This window comes from Porites lutea, chromosome 4 (assembly GCF_958299795.1).
Source record: "Porites lutea chromosome 4, jaPorLute2.1, whole genome shotgun sequence".
NCBI classification, from domain to species: domain Eukaryota; kingdom Metazoa; phylum Cnidaria; class Anthozoa; order Scleractinia; family Poritidae; genus Porites; species Porites lutea.
Window position 1 is genome coordinate 6,223,017 of NC_133204.1, and position 22,764 is coordinate 6,245,780.

At 38.5% G+C, this 22,764-nt stretch overlaps 3 protein-coding genes across 3 annotated transcripts; 1 reads left to right on the forward strand and 2 right to left on the reverse strand.

Moving 5' to 3' along the window:
* Window positions 1–406: 406 nt before the first annotated feature.
* LOC140934015 (G-protein coupled receptor 161-like) lies at window positions 407–3,449 on the reverse strand. The gene has a single exon (XM_073383701.1). It carries the CDS (start codon window positions 3,123–3,125, stop codon window positions 2,064–2,066), a length of 1,062 nt encoding a protein of 353 aa, XP_073239802.1. The 5' UTR covers window positions 3,126–3,449; the 3' UTR covers window positions 407–2,063.
* Window positions 3,450–9,849: 6,400 nt separating this feature from the next.
* Window positions 9,850–11,040, reverse strand: LOC140934085 (homeobox protein orthopedia-like). Its single transcript, XM_073383768.1, has 2 exons — window positions 10,837–11,040; window positions 9,850–10,110 (listed from the first exon to the last, which is right to left on the reverse strand). The coding sequence occupies exons 1-2, from the start codon at window positions 11,038–11,040 to the stop codon at window positions 9,850–9,852; spliced, it is 465 nt and encodes a 154-aa protein (XP_073239869.1).
* Window positions 11,041–17,147: 6,107 nt separating this feature from the next.
* On the forward strand, window positions 17,148–21,587 carry LOC140935461 (large ribosomal subunit protein uL1-like). The gene is made up of 4 exons (XM_073385010.1): window positions 17,148–17,238; window positions 18,524–18,825; window positions 19,934–20,106; window positions 21,360–21,587. Exons 1-4 carry the CDS (start codon window positions 17,234–17,236, stop codon window positions 21,528–21,530), a joined length of 651 nt encoding a protein of 216 aa, XP_073241111.1. The 5' UTR covers window positions 17,148–17,233; the 3' UTR covers window positions 21,531–21,587.
* Window positions 21,588–22,764: the final 1,177 nt, after the last annotated feature.

The following is a 22,764-nucleotide window of genomic DNA, read 5'->3' on the forward strand; positions in this document are numbered from 1 at the left end:
CTAGGTGAAAGTCTAGTGATCCGACAATTAAAGGGATCGAAACTTAGCTAAACTTACCTTTTCGAAAATTTCAGCCTGAAAAAAGGCTACCGAAAATTCTAGATGAGCTTTTCACTGTTAAAATCCGTTAAAAATGGGCAATTATACCATTTTTTAGATGTTCGAAAATCCTAGGAGAGGCAGGCCAGCAAGAAATTTTACAACAAATGTTTCGAAAATTCTAGATCTCAAATCGTCTTCCAAACAGATATTTTCCAAAAATTGACGTTCGGTGCCCCTGCTGAATTATTCTTGACTAACTTTTTTTTTCTGCTTCTCATTTAGCGATTACATCAAGATTTGCAAGTTACTCGATCGATGTTTATAAATGTTTTAATTTTCTCCGAGAAACATTGTATAGATGAATTGTATGACTTTGTATTGTTATATAATTTTTCCAAATAACAGCGGCCACTCTTAGACTAAGTTTCTGAAGAGAGGTGTATTCAAAATTTCCTTGTGGAATAACTTGTGAATGATTTATTTCGGCAAAGAAAAGAAAGCTATAGAACTACTTAGTTTCGTTTGTTCCTTCTTGGTGACAACAAATGACAATTCAAGTATCTTGCTTCCTGTTCAGGAAGAAACTATAAAGAACTCTTCGATCTTCCCCACTGAGTTTAAATAAAACATTTGAGTTTCAGTTATCCTGTTATTTAAGGGATTTACCACACTTTCTATTGCATTGTGAAATAAATTATCGAAAGGTAAATTAAGGTCCTAGTCCTTCTTTTAATTAATTAACCCTTCTTCTTGTTGTGACTCTTTTAATACCGTTCCGCCAGGAATTCATCTTTTTAAAGGGCATTAAGAAAAACACTCTATCGAAGACAGTATTGTTTACCATAGAACCACAAAGTATAAAGTGATAAACACTTAGAGGGAAACGGTTATTTCGCTGATCTGTTTTTGAGACTTTTAAGGCAACTGGCCTTTAAAAGGAGCCTCTATATATATCACTCCGCTGTATTTAATAAAGAAAACAATTAAATTAAAGAGCTTCCCCGTGATGTTATTGACAATATGTTTCAAAAAAAGTGAAAAATAGAAACTGCCTAAATGGTGCTTTAATTCAGCTTTTCTTACCAATCCTTAAACTACTCTCTCTGTTTATATTTTAGAAATGACGAGAAATATTCCATTCCGACCCGAAATTAACTAAATATAAAGAGAAAATCACCCAGAAAATTGGCCATCTCAATGGAAACATTTGAAGTCACTGAATCGTTCGTTGAAGTGAAGTTAATCTCGTTGTCTTTGTGTTTTACTGTCATATGACGATTTCCATGTCACCATTCAATCAGAGGGATAATTTCAAATTTCCCACCTCGAATATTTGTCCGATGCTTCTGTCCTACGCTAGTGAACATGGCTACTCGTAAAAAAAAGTTGTTGAAGTTCTACTGATACAAATTGACTCAGTGTAACTTTGGTAAAAAGGAGTCTAAAAGGAAAACAAATTTTAGATATCTTCAAGAGGGACGATCAGTGTATCTTGAGGAGTAAACTGCTTAGAGATCAAAGTCTTATCTCGTTAACTCTTTCTGCAACAGAAAATGAAGATAAAAGTCAATATATTTTTCCCACACGCGAAAAAAAAACCTGGCATTTTGGCCCATTTACCTTAAAATACTGTCATCACGCCATACGACTGCTTTGCTTTGCGTGCATAACTTCGTGTGGGTGAAACATAGTGATTTCCTCTTGTCTGACAAGAATACGATTATGATAAATGTGCTTTTAATTTTTTTTCTACACTCGAATGGTCAACCACAATATAGTAGCCACGGATAAAAAAACATGACATTTTCCTTCTTTCTATCGTTTCTTCCTTTTTACGTTTCTAACATTATTTACTTCCGTATGTTTGTCTTTAACCAAATCCGCGTCATTTTTTGTTAGCTTTTGGTTTTCGCTCACGTTCGGGTCTATTCTTTCGATCTCTTATGTGAGTTTATGATAATTTACTCAGTAATTCCCAGTTTTCACAAGGTTTCAATGCATTTCCACTGAGAAAATTGTGGTCAAACGACAGTGGCGGCGGTTTGTAGTTGATAAGCTGAAGAACTTCCAGATGCCGATCGCCTGCGATGCGAGCGGTACCCACCTTCCTTCTTTTGCCAAGAACTCTCTCTCCCATCTCCGTAAAGAGATGCAATAATCCTACGAAACGAGCGAACGAGGCCTTGGAATACTTCCCGGAGCCAACTGCAGGCTCTTGCAGTACTTTTACTAAACATCTCTCGGAAATCGTTACGAAACCACCCATACAAAATCGGGTTTATCGCAGCGCTCGCATAACAAAGGAAGACAAACGTATAATGCACTTCATAAGGTAACAAATGCCTTCCAAGGGAATTTGTGATCATGACATTAATTACGTAAGGAAACCAGCATATGATGTAGACAGCAGCAATCTTGGCCAACGTTTTAGCTCCCTTGATGAGTGGACTTCGAACTCGCTCGTATTCCGCCAGCACTTGGTGCTCTAGGATCTTGATGGCTTGAATTCGGGCGATTCGGAAGATCAGTCCATAGAAAACAAAAACGAGCATCGCCGGTAACAACCAGTTCACACTCATGACGAAAAGAATGTATTCGACCTCTAAGGAAAAATTACAAAAATTGCGCGAAATACTTGTTGGAACACTCCGCCAGCCCATCAATGGCAAAAAACTAGTGATTCCTGAGTAGAGCCAAACAACTGTGATTGTTAATGCGATGTGGTTTTGGCTTACACGGTTCATGAAGAACGGGTATGCAATAGTAAGGTAGCGATAGATGCTGATGACGAGCAGGTTAAGCGACGAAGATGTTAAGGCTATAAGGTGAGTGGTGTATATCAATTCGCAAGTGACGAGACCGTGAATGAATTCTGATCTAATATGCAGTTCCACCTCAAGAGGCATCGAGATTCCCGTTAGCAGGAGACCAGAGACAACCAAACTCACCAGAAGGCCATTGACCTTCGTTCTCAGACGACGCTGCACGAGAAAGGCCAGCAGCACGGATAGATTTCCGACGGAACCGACAATGCAAATCAAAACACCGAGAACAGAGAAAAATTTATCAAGACCAGGATCCATCTTGTTTGACGTCCACTGATTTAAGAACGGGCGGCTAAAGTACAATTTCTCGATGTTAAGGTCAGCTAGGGAAAATGAATCATGAAGCCGCGTTTAACTTGCTTGTCAAGACGGTCTCGGCCCACTCACTTCAACAAGGCGGTATACGTTCTGTAGACTTACTAAATACAGTAGTCAGTTGACCAGCCTTCTTAATATTGCATAGACTCACCGGGTAAAACGAAAACAATAAAGAAGATTGCAGCGAAGGAGGAGCTTGTAAATCGCAGTTTTTAAGCTAAAACGTTTCCCACAGCGATGTTTATTCAGCGTTCCACCTGGCGGGATACATTCAAACAATAAAGATGAAATCGTTTGCCTCGGGTCCATATATTTATCAAATATCCCTTAATATGCTCTTTTAAAACTGTCTTTTATCACTGACAGGCACTTAGATAAAGGCCAATGAGACCTGAGACGAATGTTTACGCTCTTCCACCAATGCGCCAAAGATCTAAATTCTGATTCTGACGTCATCTGCCTTAAAGCTGTTTCCCTTGCAGTTCCGTGAAGAAATTGTCAAGAGTTCAATAAAAGCTAAATAAAATTTGCTTTTAGGATATCTCTCTATTTGAATAAAGAAAATTAAGTTAGCAAGGCATCGAGAAAACCAATTCCTAAAACCATTTTTTACGCCATTCGCTGTGATTTCTTTTTTGTTTGGATTATTTATGAAGACATTAAGTGTAATTTAACCAGCCCGATTTCGAATTCGAATTCAAATTCGCCTCGCACGTGTCTTATTGCTTTTTCTTCGCTCGATTACGTCGAAACATGTTTCATTTAGGTTACATCAAGCTTTACGTGAAATATATTGTAATCTTCATTTATGCTGTTTTGCATTGATTTCTTTTAAGTTGAGCAGTGTTGATTGTTATTCAGTTTGCTTTGTGGCGAATTTACTAGTTTTCTGTCCAAGATGAGTCGCGAACGAAAATAGACTCATATCCTAAAAAGGTAAAAGAATGCTGTTCGCTTGGGGTTAATTTTGGCGTGTTTACAGGGAGAATCTTTAGACCACATGCACACCGTGTAACAGAAGAAATCGCATTTCCTGGTAGATATGCATATATCTGAAAAAAAGCGTGGGAGATCTATTCAACAGCCGCTGGGCACCTAGTGAAAAAAGCCATTAAAAAAAATAGCAAGCTTGGATGACTAGTTTATCCTTCCAAAAGGCAAGGTCATCTATCTTACTGTACGTCTTAAGACAGTCTACATGCACTTGTTCGCGCTAAAAGGGTTTAGGTGTAGTTCTTTTGCTCTTTGCAATAAATGACAAATCAAATTATAGCAGCCGGCTATCTTTCTTTCCCAAGTCACATGACAATGGAATTATCTCAAAATAGAACATTCAGTGAAGCTGCAAGGAAACATTAGTCAGGGGCAATCTTTCGCATTTTACAATATTATTACCACGCACTCTAGGTTACCGATAATTTCGCGATAAGTTTCTTTTAAGCATTCGCTTTAATTTCCAGTTTTATCTCAGAGCCAAAAGCAAAGCATCCTGTTTTAGCAAAGTGTCTCCATAGCCCTGCTCTTGCCATCGGCAAAGCGGTAGGAAATTAGCCTATATTGATATAAGTTTGACTGTTTCGCCTGGCAAACTGACCGGAGGCCTTCGATAGAAACAGCTTTTAAATTTCTCGACAAGACATAATCAAGTCATCTCATTTGATCCTAACACCCTGCAGAGCTGCCTTCCAAAATTGTAGTTCGCCATTTTTCAATTATCCTAATTTTTATTCTGAATTTATTACAGAGCTGAAGATCGTGCAGATGATCAGGACGTTGGATTGCAAACTCAGGGCCTATTTTCCGTCATAGTTTTCTTTCGTCAAAAACAATATTCTGGTTTTGGCCGTCAACCCAAGAATGTTTCCACTTCACGCAGTCTAGACCTGACGTTTAACTTCTATGAAATAAAATATCCAATCTACTTTTGATAGATTTTATCTCAAGTAAGCCAACTTATCAAAATATCACAAAAAAGCAAAACGACCCATTAAATTTTAAAAGCCATTAAGTTCACCGCACGTGGTACATCCGATTATATTTATGCCGGGAAACATGCAGGTTTAAATTTGCCCCCTTAAGTAGGACAACAAAATATTTCTGTCACAAGAATAAAAGTTATTAATCCTTTTTTACATGTTTTGGCTTATTTTTCCTCACATTAGGTAAAGTGAACTTCATTGCGCGATAAAGAAATATGGCTCAGTTACGCCCTTACCATTTATATATAACAACAATCGACGGACTGAACAACTCGGTGTAATTCAACATGCCGCCATTGCATCATGTTTATCAGGGGGGAGATTTTCCAAGTTTATGAAAACATGGAATATCATGGAATAACAAAAATTTATCTACGAAAATGAAAGCTTTTTCTACGCAGTTTGAAAATGAGTTCAAGACTGAGCTATTTTTCCAGTAAAAGAAGATAATAAATCTTAATCGACCCGAAGACAGTCGAGCATTTCCATCACCAAAGTGAGAGCGGGCAGGCCCCTACAATGACAATTTTGCAATATATTTAGTATCTGGTTACAGAGACGTACATATTTTCGTCATCTATTTGTTATACCTTTCACGAAGCCGAATCAACCTTGCTTGAAATTTTGCTCAGGAATAATTAGTATTATAAAATCCCTGACATTATAGAAGGATGCTTGAGGTAATGTTTTCTTATTTTCCCGGCGAATGATCACAACAGAAAGAACAGAAAGAAAGAAAAGAAAGAACAGTTCCAACTTTTTTCGTAACCAAGTTGCTGCCTAGCTAGTATGACCGCGTAAGATGCCCGAAAGCCGGACTTCCATGCCACAAAAAATCAAGGTCAGCTGGGAGAAGATTGTGATTGTTTCACTAGTTTTATGGCTTTTTGTATGCAAAAATCGCAACAAGCAAATAAAAAGTGCGTGACATTTATATTGCGTACAACGCTTCAACGCGCTAAACTGTTGTCTTCTCTCTCGCCAAAACATTCCGGATATTTAGTGAATTACTCGCAGTCTCGCTATCATTGAAACCTGACCCCAGCTCCATTAAAACTGAAATAACATGTACATGTACTTATCTATGCAGGATACTTATACTGCAAGACGATTTAGTTTTATTTGCCTTAAGATCAAAACAATCAAACATTTTAAGTCCCTACTAATGTTCAGTCGCGACCACTGAGCACATACGGCGTAAATGGAAATTATTTAAATTCTAGACCATTTTACCTGCACTTATTTTATCATTTCGCTCTTGCCTTATCATACTTCCAGAGCTGGAAATCACTAGAATCCTTCCTACGAAGATGTCTTTGGGACCGGCTTCAAACATAATTCAACAAGTCCAGCTCCTTTAATAGCGTTAGAAGAAAAACCAATGAAAGCTCTCTTAACATTACAATCCGTTTTTTTCGCTTTTCCCTTTCGAAGAAGGGAGCTAACAGGAAAAGTTCAAATGAATGATGCATATATTCCGACTGACACAGAAAAATTCACGGATTTTCAAGGAAGACGCCCTTGCGCAGCGAAAACATTCCTCCGAACTTTCAGTTTTCCGTCCAACGGTTTTTCAACTGATGTTTAATTCTGTAAGTGTAGGGGGGTGATTTACAAGATTTTGAACATTCAAGTAACTCCATTCAGTGGGATGCGAATCATGTTCGATTCCGCATTGCTGCGTTCCAACTTGATGTGGGGAAATATGTTTTAATATTAATGCCGACCACTTAATTTTGTCGATCCAAAGCTTATCCAAAGCTTATCTTTCAAAAACCAACCAATTTCGTGAAGACTTCTTAGTAGTTGCCCGAGGCGGATGCTTTATTAAAAAGAAATAGGAAGAAGTAACCGCCAAAACTGATAACCCGAAAACTTTCCACTACAGAGACAAAATAACGGCAAATATTCAAACATTTCCATGATTTTAATTTCATATATTGACAGCAGATCACGCCGAATTAAATTAAGACTGTCGACACCCTCTTAAGTGGGGCGGGGAGGGGACGAAAATGCCCGAAAGCGGGAAACGACTGGAAGGTTCACCCGAAGGCACCCGGAGCACTCGCATTTGCCTGAAACTCATTTTTTAGCTCCGGTGCAAATATGGTGATTTTTTTGTGTGTGTCTGTGTGTTTTATTGATCTTTCTTTCTTTTCAAAAAAAAAATTTCACATTTTTTAATCAATGATTTCAGTTCAAAGTGTCAACAATACAAAATCGATATTAAATTGCTATGATAAAATCTCCCGATGTTCCAAAAAGTGGAGATATAGAGTCGTACGATTAGATACCCAAATTTACGCTTATTCCATGACTAAAATTCATAAACCACTTAGTTAGCAAAACAATTATCTGTTTCTCCGAGGTATAACTGATTTTCGTCTGATACATGCGTCGTGGTTGTTTGTTGAATATTAGTTAGTAGAGTATCGCGGAGACCCTTGCCTTCACTTTGCTCAGTAACACTGGTAACAGTACTAAAACGTATCAAAAGCACCACATATTTCTACACTCCCATCGCTGACACCATAGATAAGTGTTCGAAAGTTCTTTGAGCTGTTGTTTTCTTGCCCTAAAGCCGTACGTATCTTTTGATGACCTTTCAGTTTTGTCGGGAAGTTTACAAACCCTTGATTAATTTTTTGGTGACTAAGTTCGCCTTATCGTTGCCATATGCTTCCAGATAACTGCTGTTATTAAAGTATATGCTTCACATGGTAATAAAATCTCATTTGTTATCTTTTTTTCACTCCACCGCGGCAAGTTTTTCATCAACTAACGTAAACTGCGCGATTTTTTTAATTACGCTGCGGTAATTGATTTAAGCAGGGTGGTCTTGATATTCAATTTATATGGCACAGTTTCAATGAATTCATATTCTGACGCTTTAGAAAAAGTGGATATTGTCTGGACATATTTGGATAAGCACCTTAAAAGCATAATTTTTTTTAGGAAGCTAATTTTGTGGATATGAAAGTTACTTTACATCGGTGACAATTCTTCAACTAGAAATGAAACTAATATCCTTTTATTTGGCATTTTGGTTTTTACCTTAGCCACACTAATTTGCGGCATATACGTGATTTAGAGAACTATTTTTGTCTAAGACCTCCTCACTTGATGACCATTCAATCTTTAAATAGACAAACAAAATCTTTCAGAAAATATTCGTATTTTATTTCACATTTAAGGTTCATAACCTTTGCCGATGATTTAAGATATATGTTGCAATTTTTTTTCTTTTATCATTCCAGTAAAATGTTTGTTTTTCCCTTTTTTAGTTCAAATCCATACTAGAAAACATAGGAAACAGAAACTTTTAACTGAAACATATAAAGTCAATACAGAAAAAAAATAATAGCAAAAATTAGCCGGGACACAGCCGGGCCGGCCATATCCGATTATTCGAGTTAACACGATTTTCATAAATTTGAAACGTCCTGACGACTAACGTCCTGAAATTTAATGAGGAAAAACTTCAATTATCAATCATTTGACTGTAGAGTAATGATTGACGTTTCCATAGCAGCCACCTTCTCCGTATTGTGGTTATACCACTTCAAAATTGTCTGTTTTCTTTTTCTTTATTTGTTTTTTTTGTTTTTTGTTTTTGTTTTTTTCATTTTTTCTTTTAAAAATGTTACTCTCAACAGTGTAGCAAAAATTCCAGTTAAATTTCTTCCGTTGGCAGAAGCTGTTTTATTTTTTGCTGACCTCATAATTAACCGGGGAACTGTACTCTTTGAAGTCAAGATGGCTGCCACCAAATTTATGACTTCATGTGACATTACAATCCCTGATTTAACAAATTTTACTATCAGAACTAAAAAACATATTTCTTACTTAAAATCCTTAGCAATTTCAATACATATGGATGCATTATTAAAGTATTATTAAACCTTTTCTGCATTTTCTGGCTCCCCCACTATATATACCCTTCCACAGACTTGGATAAAGGTGAAGTAAACAAGAAAAACCCTTTCTTTAGGAGACACCATAACATTCTTAAAATGATTTTCCAGTTCCTAAAATCTAATTTACAGCAGCGATGAAAGTGGATTTCAGAAGCCAAGACAATGTTTCAAAAGTAGTGAAAAAAAGCATTCTTCAGTAATGACGTTTTGTGATGGCTTCATTAGTGTGTTAAGCCGGACACATCGCGACAGCCAAATATAATGTTAGTTTAAGCTATAGAGCGTTTTCAGACACTTTCACACGACGCCACGCCCAACATGAAATTGCGTACATGTTGGTGTTCCAAACCAATCTTGTGAAAGTCGAACTCCTTTCTTATGTTGACGCTTTCTTTTGTTCCAATAAACTTGCATAGTTGTTGGCCACGTGAGAGAAAACGTTCTGTTCACACTGTACTACAGACTGCAGAGTTTCAATCAAAAGGGAAACCCTCTATGGCTTAGGAACGAAAAAGAAAAAAAGAAAAATACTATTTTGGTACTCTTTAAAGAGCTTCGGCTATTTCCGCGCAATTAAAATGATCATAAACAGAGTTTTTAAGGCGGAAAGCACAGCTTCTTAAACGAGGGTACATTCAAATTTTATAACCAAAGTTTTGAAAATAATGAAAAACTCATTGCGTATATCACATTTTTCGTGTTTTAAAATCTTCAAAATTTTCCGACACACTAGCGGGTCCTGGGCTCCTGAACACACCCTTTATACCTTTAAGGATTAAACTGGATTACCCTTTGGGAAATATTTCCCACTTCAATTTCTCTTTGCTGATTGTCGACAAGTGCCTGTTGAAACCCATGAGGGTCCACGGTCCCGTGGTAGCCAAAAACGGTCCCCTGGGTATACGTAGGTTGGCTTGGTCTGTTTTGAGTTTGGCTTTGAAATGGTGGTAATACGCAAGAGCATGGCACAGGCATCCCAAGGTTTGGGGATTTTTGTCGCCACCTGTATCTCCGTTTCTTGAACCAGTTCTAAAAAAGAAAGGAAAATGCACCGAAAACTAAATAACATTAAAATGCTTTGTAAATAGTTTAGCTTTAATCTACAACTACAGTACTACAGCGAAGTTAGTCAACCAACATTCTACCAGGGAAATTGCATCCCCGTAGACGTAGGGGCAACTAGTTAGGACGAAATCTTGACGGACGAAATCGCTGCAGGCAAATTTTCTCTTAAAATAGAACCCCTGGGCACTCATTCTATCGATACAAATTCTCTAGACTGATCTCCTTTACTTGAAGAACTAGCCAAGCGTTGATAAAAGATCAAAGTATCTTCCTTTAAGTGATCATTTATTCTCACTACCTTTTCTGTTAGTCCCTTTTGGCACTTAAAGACAGCACTGTAAAGAGTTAACTAGTAAGTATCTGAGCGTTTCCTGACCAATCAGAAGCGGATCGACAATTCAAGTGCTTTGGTAAGTGTAAAACCCCCAAGAGTTTTTCCAGCATTATGTCATTTGATATTTTCGCCCATATTTCTCCCGTAAATATCCCATCCCAATTTGCTGTCCCTGGGTCTTGAGGCATCAAAAAGAGTGTGAAAAAAGAAAAGAAAATAGACTTAGGAATGGTACGACCCTCCCTTAGCTGCACTCCATCGTTCACAAAATCCCAGGATTTTCAATTAGGTCATTTCAGGAGCCGATTACTTAATCGCCTCCTGGTCATGTACATACCAGACAACAATTTCCTTACCATCACCACGCTGGGCGTGACTCCGAGACTGTTGGCTAACTGAGCCCTCAGTGTCGCTGATGGATATGGAGTGCGGTAGAACGCATTCTCCAGCTCAAGTTTCTGCTTGGGTGAAAACCTCGTACGATATTTCTTCACGCTTGGTTTGGAATCTGGTGCCAATTGTCCTCGATCTTTTTCATCATTTCCTATCCTGTATGCCATACTCGATTCGACTGGTCCAGCTAAGAAAAAGTTTGAGTATGTATCATGTAATAAGGAACAATTTGATTTTGGACGATGCTGAGTACGGGTTAACCTCTTTGACATTTGATAATTGTTCATATCATGAAAGCCGAATTTAATCTGATTGTTTCACAATACATGCAACATTTAAAGTATTTCCTGGCTAAAACATGCATGATGATTAATGCGTGGGGGGTGGGGACAGAGGAGGAACAGGGACATGGATGGGGAGGGGAATTGATTCTTGTTGGTCTTAGCTAAAGCCCGGTGTTTTTACCCATCTTTCCGGCTGTCTCGTGGGAAGGCTGCCACAATGAGGAGAAGGGATACGTCCGGGGGTATGTGCGCAGGGTATTGTTTTATGGTACTTGAGTCTTAAACAAGGTATACAATTTCAATATTTAGCGTCTTGAACAGGGTATGTGAAGGCTGGCGAGGAGCGGTTTGCAATTGTAGCACCAACACTTTTTTTTCAAACATTCTAATTTTTACGATGTTGGTTTGAAAAATTAATAAAATTCTACATGCAAAACAAAATGAATCAGGGTCAATTAATAAGGACCCTTTTCTTGAACAGGGAAGCGAAATGAGAAATTTTTGTCTTAATTAAACGGGCTTCTAGTTTGAGGGCCTCAGTGGCACACCTCTACCCAAACCTCCCTTGAGTGCCCCCCCCCCCCCCCGCCCCCTTAGGGCCGGCTAGGAAGTCTTCTTCGCCCGAAGTAGAGATATTTGAAGGTCTAATTGGACGGAAGACCCTGAAAACGAAATGACAAGTCCCATTTCACAGGCTTGTGCCTTTAATACGTTGCTCAACCTGTTCCAGCAGTTCCAGGCTTCAAATAGAAGGGAGTGGCGCTACCCTATCAGTCTTCTTTCTGCTCCGTTCCCTTTCCACCCTCCCCACTATCTCTGTTCCTGAAACATGCTAACGTGGTGTAAAAGTTAATGTTCCTTTTTGCTGACATTGTTGGATTACGGCTCTGACGGTGGCCTGCAATGCTGTGCATCTTGACAACCTTGTTTGCAAATAATGCGTAGGTAAATATGGCTGTTTTAGTATATACACACTCAGTGATCTTGGTAATTCAAGCAATCTGATTGGTTAGCTATCTCGGACTATGACGTTATATTCACCGCGCTAGGTGGTTAATATAAAGCCGAACAAAATCGCTGTCGTGAACTGGGTGTTTTGCCAAAGTTTCAAAGTAAAACCTTTTTGAAAATACACGAATATCCAAGTGCTGATGACTTTGAAGGCAAGAAAAGACTTCATGGTGTTTAAGCAGCGTGATTTATTGTGAAGTGGTTTACTTTAGCTGACTTTTTGTACGCTCGAAGCTATGTTTACCACTACAGAGGAAAACGAGGTCGCTTTGTCACTGTTTTGTGATTTCGGGATTTTCTCGCAAGACCAATTTTGCCTATAAATAGAAGTTAATTTATGGAGAAGAGAGGAAGACAAATATTTTCGAAAATTGTACGTGCCAGCAAGTTAACAAGGCAAAGAACTTTGGAGATAATCAACGCTCACCTTGATCGCAGCCGCTGTTGACAGCATTTGCAAGAAGCGACGAAGAAAATTTTCTTATTCACGGTGAGTTGACAGAAACAAATAAAGCTCTAGATACTTTTCTTCTCAGAATTGGGTAGTAATTTAAATTTTCGGCGTTTTCTTTTAAACCGTTGATGCTAAAGCTTACAAAACTCGATACAAAAGGATGAAAACTATCATTTGCCATTTTTGAAGATACTGTAAAGATCTAACTTTTGCGCATCCACTGTTTACGTCTTCGTGTTCACGCATGAATTCACCCGTCAATCAAACTAATCGTTTTTTAATGGTTTCCTTTCTGATTCTGTTGAGATCACTTCGTGTGAATATACTAAAACAATTATTCACCTCAGGCTCAGTTAATATTGTTGAATAATCATAACTATAACAAAATTCTCAAATCTGATTGGTTCTCAACTGCCCTGATTTCAGCCTTAATAGGACAGTTTAATAGGACAATACTTGTCATGCCTAAGTAATTGGACAGTACGCGCCATCACGTGCGCGCTTAAATGGCTTTTTTTTTTTTCATTGCTAGCGGAAAAATCTTAGAATTTCTTGTGTTTTGATTTAAAAAGAGCCCTATATATCAAAAATTTTGTTAAAGTTATGATTAATTGGTAACAGAACTTCGTGTCGTCCAATTCGGTCTATAATCATACTCGTGATTAAACAAATCGGACTCCCGCTACGCGGTCGTCCGATTTTGTTAATCACTCGTATGATTACAGACCGAATTGGACTCCACTCAGTCCTGTTACCATTACTAATCCCCTCGACTTCGTCTCGGGGATTATTCAACAATATTAACTTCGCCTTCGGCGAATAATTGTTAAATATAGCTGTAGAAAGCACCCAACTGTATTGCTGTGTTAAGTGATATCAAAGATCATCGATCTGCAGAGGATGCTTAACTGGATGGCCCTATACCCAAAAGGAATACAAGGATTGCTGGCTCAAAAATGACCTTCACCTAACTAACACGATCTTACAGCATTCCCCTTTCATTTTTGTACACGGACCAGGGAAATTCGAATTCCCCCACTATGTGTATAGTAGAGTGAAGGACGGTAGTGTTAATGTCATGTGTAGACACTCCTTGCCCCAGTTGTTCAAAAGGTGTATAACGCTCTCTACCTGATATATCACTATACGATGGATGATGCAATTATCCACTGGATAGTGGTTTATCTGGTAGATAGTGCCATCCAACTTTTGAACAACTGAGCCTGAAAGATAAGTCCAAGCAACCAGCTACCGAAAACTATTGTATGTTGTATTATTGTATAATATGTACATTGGGAGACGGTTATGGATATTCCTGCCTAAAGCGGATTTGTGCGCACTTCGAAGAGGTTGGTTTGCGATACCTGAAAGGGTATTAAAAGGAAGTGCAAGATTATTTATTTCCAGGTATCAATATACAGAATATATAAAGCCATGTATCAATATCAACCAAACGGCGCTGTCAGGTTTCAGCCTGAATGCCGGTTCTCTACGACTTGTGTCCTTTCAAGCCAGCATTTTTTAAAGACAAGTGATAAGCTAAGGTTTTCTTTTCCCGGGAATTTTTCAACGTCCGTCCAATCTATTGATTGCGCCAAGACTGAATTTTAGACTGATTCCTTCGAGTCGCATATTCCTCTCAAGGAATGTCTGAAATTCAGGCTCTTGATTGCGTCCTGACACACCTGATATTTCATCTTTGTCTTGCAATAAGAGAACACACCCATCGAAGGGAAAAATTAAAATCTGTCAAAACAATGATTGTTTGTCAGGAATATAGCCTTGACATATCACATTGAAGCCATTGCAGGCGGTTTAATAGTCACGGAAGCAACTGGTTTTCGATGGTTTTGTTGCCAATTTGAGTCTTATTACTCAATAAATACATTATTCGTTTTCTTCCCGGTTAAAAATTTTTACTGGATACTGGTTTATTGCCTTTTGCCAGAACGGCGTTTTCCCAGGCCTTCACCATCATCCTTTTAAGTGACTTATCCACCACGTGACCTAAACGAATAAGCCGCGCGAGATGAAGCTTATTTGTTCAGGTCACGTGACCGAGACTAGGTAAAGTTCGCGGGGCCTGGGGCCCGTTTCTCGAAAGCCCGGTAACTTTTCGGGTCGGAAGGCAAATTTTGAAATCAAAACCTGTTGAATAGTAGCGCAGTTCGTATCTCACAAACCGGCCAATTTTGCTTCGTCAACTGATAGTTTCATTATATCATTTTTAAAATTATTGAAACATTGATGCTGATCGTACTACGTGAAAATTTTCACGTAGTACGATCAGCGTTGCAGCGTGATTCTGCTTGCAGAATTTATTATGTCTACTTTTCATTTTTTCTGATCAGGTCTTTATAGATCCTACGTTCTTCGGTATATTCGTTTGCGATCCTTTGCACTCCTTTGTAGTTAATGTTTGAAACTTTGATGTTCAATGCAAATATGACAAACATAAAACAGGTTTTCGGGCCCGAAAAACTTATTGGGACTTTCGAGAAACGGGCCCTTGGTTGCTATCGTTTTCTTTAAGGTCCCTTTCTTTATCAGCGAGGAACTAAGATCCGTCGTTTAACCATGAAGGCCCGAACCTTTTACTCGTCAAACTTCAAATGACCAAGAGAAAAGTTTGGAAACAGCTGGAAAGATAATAAACAACCTCTATTTTGTACGTACTGTCATTTTAATGGTTGACAATGGAAATCACTGTCTGACTACGTCACAAAGAAGCCATTCAGTGGAGTTTCATGATCACGGAATCGAAAGACTGAAATCAACTCCATCTTGTCGATGTTAGAGAATAAAAAGTATTTTTTAAACGATTGGGACCTATTTTTCTAAATAGTGTTCATTTCGGCTCCCCCGCCCTTAAAGGTGATGATACACCAGAGGATTCGCAACTGCCATTTTTGGCACAACACAGCGTTGCAATGCTGAAACAATGTTGTAACCATTCGAAACAATGTCGCAACAATGTTTCAACGCTGTGTTGCGCTAAAAATCGTCGTTGTGAATCGTCTCGTGTAAAGTCACCTTAACCCAAGTTAAATAAGGCACCATGCAGAGTTTTAAACTGATACTACTTAGGTAAAATCCTCCCCAAGAAAACAAATTTCCTTGTTCTGGTTGGTTCAAAAAAAAAAGTGTTTAAAGGCTTATATATTGGAAAGTGCACTTAGCTTATCCAGCTAGTTTACACGCACTCCATTCAAATACTTAGAGACAAAAAATTCAAATATAACATAATAGGATTAAAAAAACCAACTGGCAGGAGGCAACCAGTTGGCTAAATACTAAATACAAGCGTGCCCGGGGATTTGGGACTACCGAGAACAAATACAACAAGTCGCCAGAGCGGGACTCGAACTGAGGGCCGCCGGATTACGAGTCCGACGAGCTGACCTCGCGGTCATGCTGCCTTGGTAAAGCAAGTTTATTTCGTATATCTATTGTATTCGAAACTGTGTTTGGCTTGCTGGAAAGATGGCCATGGTACACTGACATTTCTCTCATATTTTGTTCGTTCGCGCCGGTTTATCGTTGTGACGTGGCCTCTTCATGTCCTGGCGTCAGAAGACTACCATTCCAAACTCTTCAGGGTTCGTGGAAAGCGTTGAATATATTTAGTTATTTCTCCTTGCTAAATAGATTGTTGAAAACGTCATGCCGAGTAGACAGCCACCACCCCTTTTCCTGTGAAATTTTGCATTATTTTTAAAGAGTTCAAGCGAGCCCCCCAGCCGCCCCATTTGGAATTCTCTGGATCCGCCTGTGAATGTTCCGGGAAAATTAAACAGTCTATGCTTGAATATCCCATAAAACAACAACGGACAATGGCCATGGCCGGTTTAAAAACAACAACAGCAACAAAACCAACGGAAGTTAATTAGTTTGAAAAAATAATTTCGTTGAAATGTCCAATTCCGTGTTTGTTACCGATCTGCCGACAAATCGTGAAAAATATTCAAATTTCAACTCACCTATTTCTGGTGGTAATTTTTGCGGAGATATGCTAGAACTGGCCGAAAAAGTATACCTTTCCGGCTCCAGCTCTATCATAGGTTCCATCAGGAAGGTGTAAAATGAAGAAAATTGGCACTCACTCATTTCAACTCACCGTCGATAGAAAGCGTTTTGGGGCCGTATAACTTACCGGCGGTGCAGTAGGTGTTATTATTACTTTTTTCTTTCTTTCTTAGTTTAATTCATTCAAACTAATTAAAAGAATGTAGACTCGTCCCAGGCTGTTTGACAGATAGAACGGAGGCCCTGGAACTTGATTACGGGGAAAATTAGTAGGAGAAAAAAGGATTGTGTCGTTGAAGACGTCTCTAACTGCGAGGAGCGAGGAGATACAACTGAATTCACAGGATACAAGCACTCAGGTTGTAAAATTAAAACAAACCTATAGTTCTACAGGCACTTCCTAACTTTTAGTTACTGCTAGTCATAATTATTTTCCATTTTTTTCTATTTGCTATTTTCCACTCTCATTCTCTTTTCTTTGTCTTCATTTTCTTCCCATTTGTTTCAGGAATGTTCACCGCCCGCGAATAGTCAGCAGACTTCCTTTCATTCTCTTTCGATCTCTTTGCGAACGAAGCGACTAGGATGAGGTTTGTATTTAGAAATCCAATGTATTGGCGGCGTTTTTCTTGCCATCGAGTTGTGTACACTAAAGATATTTGGTTTCAGGACGTTTTAGTGCGTATCGGCTTTTGTTGTAGCTTTTATTTTTGTGGTTGTACCGTGCAAACGAGGGTTTATCGAGCATCAATGAGATCAATGCAGCTCCTTGATCAATACGGATCGCTAGCTAGGAATCGGGTCACAATAAAGACTAAAAGAAGACGAAAATATTGTAGATAAAGTAGATCCTAACGTTTTGTCATCAATTTGTAGATTTTATGCCATAACATTTTCGTATCCCCCATACATTTATTGTGCATGCATATTCTTCTCATATCAACCATTTCAATGTGCGAAATAGTATGAAATTACTGCATGTATGGCGTTATACTGAAGTCTTACCTTTGTTGCTGCTGTTAGAGGCAGATATTAATTTTAAATTATATAAGGAATGAAGATCTAGATCGTAGTGACTTTTGAAAAGAGCACTTCTATTGCTATATTGGTGAATTGGCACCTTAATGATTTGCGTTAGCTGATGATGTAAAAATGTAAGACTACGTTTACTTAAAAAACCTCTCGTTAAATTTTATTTTCATTTTGTGTAAGTCTCACGCTTGCAGACTAAAGACATCGATCTCACATATCAAGAACAATCTCTCATGCCTGACTCACAAATCTGGACAAATTGTTCTTTAACAAATGATTGATGGAAGAAACTCAATTCAATTTCACCCAAACTATTCCCAAACATTGCTTAATGTTGACTTTGTGTCCTAACTATATCACAGTCACTATTAAATTGTTGCATTTGAAATAGCTTCGGAAGTGCTTAAAGGTCTTTGGAACAACTTCTATTATTTTTGGCGATGTCAAAAGTCTTCAGAAAATCTTCAGACATATTCGGAAGTTGCTTAGATGTTTCTGGAAAATCTGGTCATGACAGAATGAAAATCTCACGCTTTTGACTCAGAAAAAGTTGGCAGGTACAATAAATTGGAAGCTCTCCTAACGGACACTCCCATTAAGCGGAAAGTTCTACTTACGGCCGCCATCAGAAAACCCCGTATTAACTCCCATACAAAGTCTTATTTTTTTCAATTCTGTAAGTGGATAATTCCTGCAGTCAGCCTCAGACAGTTTCAGGGTTTACGAGCTAGATGTTAGCTTGCACCATCGCATAATATCAAAAGCCCTGTTTAACTTTTGAGTTACATAAACTGATGATACTGCCTGATGGTAGCCACCTTAATTTCTTTTGTATCTTTTCAGTAAGCTCCACCGTGATACACTGTTTGAGTGCTGCAGTGCTGTACTGCAAGGAGCCAAGGACAAGAAAAGGAAGTTTACGGAAACTGTTGAGCTGCAGATCAGCTTAAAGAATTATGATCCTCAGAAGGATAAGCGTTTCAGTGGAACTGTAAAGCTCAAGCATATTCCACGACCCAAACTTAAGGTTTGTATTCTGGGTGATGCATCTCACTGTGACGAGGCCAAGGCAAATGACATCCCTTGCATGGATGTTGAAGCTTTAAAGAAGCTAAACAAGAACAAGAAACTGGTCAAGAAGCTTGGTGAGTAAAAAGAGTTTCAAGAGTTTTTTTGTACAGACAGGTATTGGAAACCTCCAAAAGTCCTGCAATATTATTATATTCTGTCATTTTTAGTCACTGTTGTTAACTGGTCATATTTAATAATTTACATGTATCCACTGGGATGCATGTACATTTGTAGAAGGTCATCGGCACTTGAAACAGGGTGGTCATTACATGATGAAATATATTATTCATCTTGGTATCTGGATTATAGGCTTATTTGTATGTTTTTAATAATTTTTTTATCTCAGGTAATATTTATTTGTTTCAACTTCATTAGCATTCTTTACCATTCCCAAAAAAGAAAGAAAAACAAAAATACTTGAGATAAAAAATTAACTACAACATAATTCTATGCAACATCACTCCTGGGAGCCCTGTGGCCCAACATGTCAACACCAAGCAGCAAAGGCTTTCTAATGTCCAAATGCATGGTGTGGCTGTATGCAGTGGAACCAACATCCAACAGAAGCAGCATGAAATGAGAATGATTTCCCTCCTAGGAACCATTCAGCCAAAAGGACTAAATATCAATTTCAGCTTCATTTTGAACTCTGACTTACATCTTGCCCATAGTACTTTTTACATGCTCATGCACTTCATTTTATGTCTAATGACAATTACGCAGTGCAACAGTTTTCTCAACACTGAAGAGGGGTTATACAGTCAACTTCCTCTTAACAGACACCTCTATAAGACGGACACCTCGCAAAAACGGACACCCAGAGTTGGTCCCTGCCTTTCTTTAGTTGACTCTTTATAAGATGGACATCTCTGTTAAACGGACACCTAGGGTTGGTCCCAAAGGTGTACACTGTACACTGAAACATCTGTTTCGTTTCCTTAGTTATTTATTGTTTGCTTCATGACACTTTTTTATTCCATTGCTTGGTGCATTCTGACCATGCAATGCTTCAGATCACAGGGTCCAGTTAATGAAGTTGTAAGTGCAAAAGAAAAGAGGTTTTTTTGTTGTCACTGCGCGGTAGTTGTGTGATGGATTTTTGCTGTATTACCTTTTTTAACAGTAGTTTGGTATGGAGAAATTTTATTGCATTACTTTAAGTAATTTTCTCTCTTTTTCTAGCCAAGAAATACGATGCTTTCCTGGCTTCAGACAGTCTAATCAGGCAGATTCCCCGTATTCTTGGTCCTGGTCTGAACAAGGCTGGCAAGTTTCCCACAGCACTGACGCACAATGACAACATGGTGCAGAAGGTGGAGGAAGTGCGCTCAACAATAAAGTTTCAGATGAAGAAGGTAGGATATTCACCAGATATAAGGCACAGTGCTCAAACAACTCAAATCCTTGTATTTCGATATCACTCTTTATTTGCGATATTATTTTTTTTTATGAGGTTTTAGTTCTTATCGACTCTTTAAGCCCCTATATCAACATGCATATTCTCCTTACTATCTTTCATACATTTCTTATGGTACTGTTTTAAAGAATTTGCCCAAACATCAAGACATTCATTCATTCTCATGTCTGGTTAAGAGTTATGCTTTCACCATTTTGTTCCTAAACCAACTTGTGGACAAACTTCTTTGGTGTGTTTTAGTCTCTTTGGCAGAACTCTTGCATAGTACTTTTTATTTCCAAGGATTTTACAAAACGTAGTAATTTCTGAATTTCTAAGGACTGAAAGATCAATGTACAGTTAAATATAATTATGTTGCTGAACATTAAGTCAAATCTCATGATCTGTGTGTGTGACCAGAGTTTTTGTGTGTTACTTTTGAGCACTGGTAAGGCCTTATTTTCTGGAAGACCAGATCACTGTTTATTTATCTGGTCGGACCTGCACCCAGGGTCTTAAATATTTGGGGAGACTGTGACAGTCGACAGAGTTTGCAACAAACCGGGCAGTTAATTAAATTGCTCAGTTATGCAGATTGTACATGTACTTCTTTGATGAGTCATATGGTGGGCCCTCCTGTAACAACCTCTTATATACAATGACCATTTTTTGGAGTTTAAAATTTGTTCTTAAAGAGTGCAGGGATGTCGGGTGATACAGCGTGCAAAGAAAGTAGTGTTCGATAGCTTGGGGCTAGTGGATTTTGCTGTTGGGTTGGTGAATCTTGTTCTTAACTTGCCTCATAGGCAAGTGAAGTTTTTTGAGAAATTCTAATTACAGAAGAACTGTGTAATCAATCTTGCTCATCAAAAAGTTTTTAGGGCTAGTTGAAAATTTAATGACTTTTGGCTGGTACATGCTAGCTACAGCTTGCCCAAATGGGAAGCTGTAAAACTGAGTTTCTTTGTGCCCTGTGGGGTTTAGGGAGTAGGTAAATACCTTAAAACATTTTTGGCTCTTCTTGATATAGTGAAATCCTGATAAAATTCAATGTAAAAGTAAGGCTCAGGGGACAGTTTATAAATTTCAATATTTTGTATCCTTTTTTTGTTGTTTGTGTGTTCTCTGCACCGAAAATCCATGTAATTTTAACATTGAATAGTGCTTTTTGGTTGTAATTTCGATAAGATGTTTTGACTCTTTAATCACCAGGTTCTGTGTCTTGCTGTGGCCATTGGTCATGTTGAGATGTCCCATGATGAACTTGTGGCAAATGTATATCTTGCTGTCAACTTCTTGGTGTCCCTGTTGAAGAAGAACTGGCAGAATGTACGTGCTCTCTACATCAAGAGCACAATGGGAAAGCCTCAACGTTTGTATTGACTTGTCTCACTGAAAGCTTAGTGTTTAAAGAATAAAATAATCTTACAACTGACAAAAGCAGACTGTGTTAGTGGTGTACTATTAGCATTGCTGACCCCAATCTTATTCTGACAGGTTAGATAGAGGATATTACATGGCCATGCGGAGATACAGAGTTGTTGAAAAATTATTCATGAGTGAGTGTAGAGAAAATATCCCTATTTCCAAGAGACCATGTTATGTTCTAATATTATAAACACCATTAAAAAACCAAACCTTTACACTTTGACAGTTTTTTGCTTTGAAAGGCGCAATTTATTTTGTAGCCATGACAGTGGTGATCTTTTCACGTGTGAAGATACCATGTTTGCTCAAAAGCTCACATGATATTTCATTGGTGTTTATATAATAAGTGAGAATACTGACTCATCCCCGGACACAACTGACCACTTATCTGGGGATGTTATTGCAGGTGACCAGAGAAGCCTGTAGTCCTTTTCTCCAGGTTTATATTCCACATGCAGAATGTGTATGTAGCCTAGCATTCGTTTGGACTTCCACCATCCAACAATGAATGGAATGCATAAAACGCAATCTGATCAGGCACGTTTGGACCTTCTTTCACTTGTAACCTAATCATGTGTAGTTTGAACTTCTATCATATGAAATTTTCATAATGCACAGTGTTGGCCCAAGAGCAGTTTTATCTTTCTCCTCTTGCACTCCCCAATCTTTGGTTATTACTAGTTTTTAGCGCAGCAGGGTCAAGGGTCTTCCCAGCAACCCCTGCTTCCACTCTGCACAGGGCTGTCAACCCACCACGTCTTCAAATATTGAGAATTGATAGGCAAGGGATGATAGTAGTCTGCTACACAGCCGTTTTTAGTGTCGTCACGCAACGCTCCTCCCCACTAAGTGGGGAGGAGCGTTGCGTGACGACACTAAAAACGGCTGTGTAGCAGACTAGGGATGATAGATGATGTCATATTGCACCTGTGTATGACGTCATTTGTGCAAAAAATACTTGTGGCATAATATATCATACTGAAGTTTTTGAGGAAACGTTCAATGTTAACGGTAAAATAGCTCCAACAATGCGAAATATTTAAAAGTTTATTGTTGCAAAGTCGAGTCTACAACTAAACTGCAAACTTCAGAGAATATCCGGGAGATTTCATACTCTAATCTGGAGACCGGGAGATACGGTCCAAAATCTAGAGTCTCCCGGATTATCCGGGAGAGTTGACAGCACTGT

Coding starts and splice junctions, on each gene's coding strand:
- LOC140934015 (XM_073383701.1), bottom strand. CDS start 3,125: ATGGATCCTGGTCTTGATAAATTTTTCTCTGTTCTCGGTGTTTTGATT.
- LOC140934085 (XM_073383768.1), bottom strand. CDS start 11,040: ATGGCATACAGGATAGGAAATGATGAAAAAGATCGAGGACAATTGGCA. Junction 10,111..10,836: donor TCACGCCCAGCGTGGTGATG/GTAAGGAAATTG, acceptor TTTCTTTTTTAG/AACTGGTTCAAGAAACGGAG.
- LOC140935461 (XM_073385010.1), top strand. Junction 18,826..19,933: donor GAAACTGGTCAAGAAGCTTG/GTGAGTAAAAAG, acceptor CTCTTTTTCTAG/CCAAGAAATACGATGCTTTC. Junction 20,107..21,359: donor TAAAGTTTCAGATGAAGAAG/GTAGGATATTCA, acceptor TTTAATCACCAG/GTTCTGTGTCTTGCTGTGGC.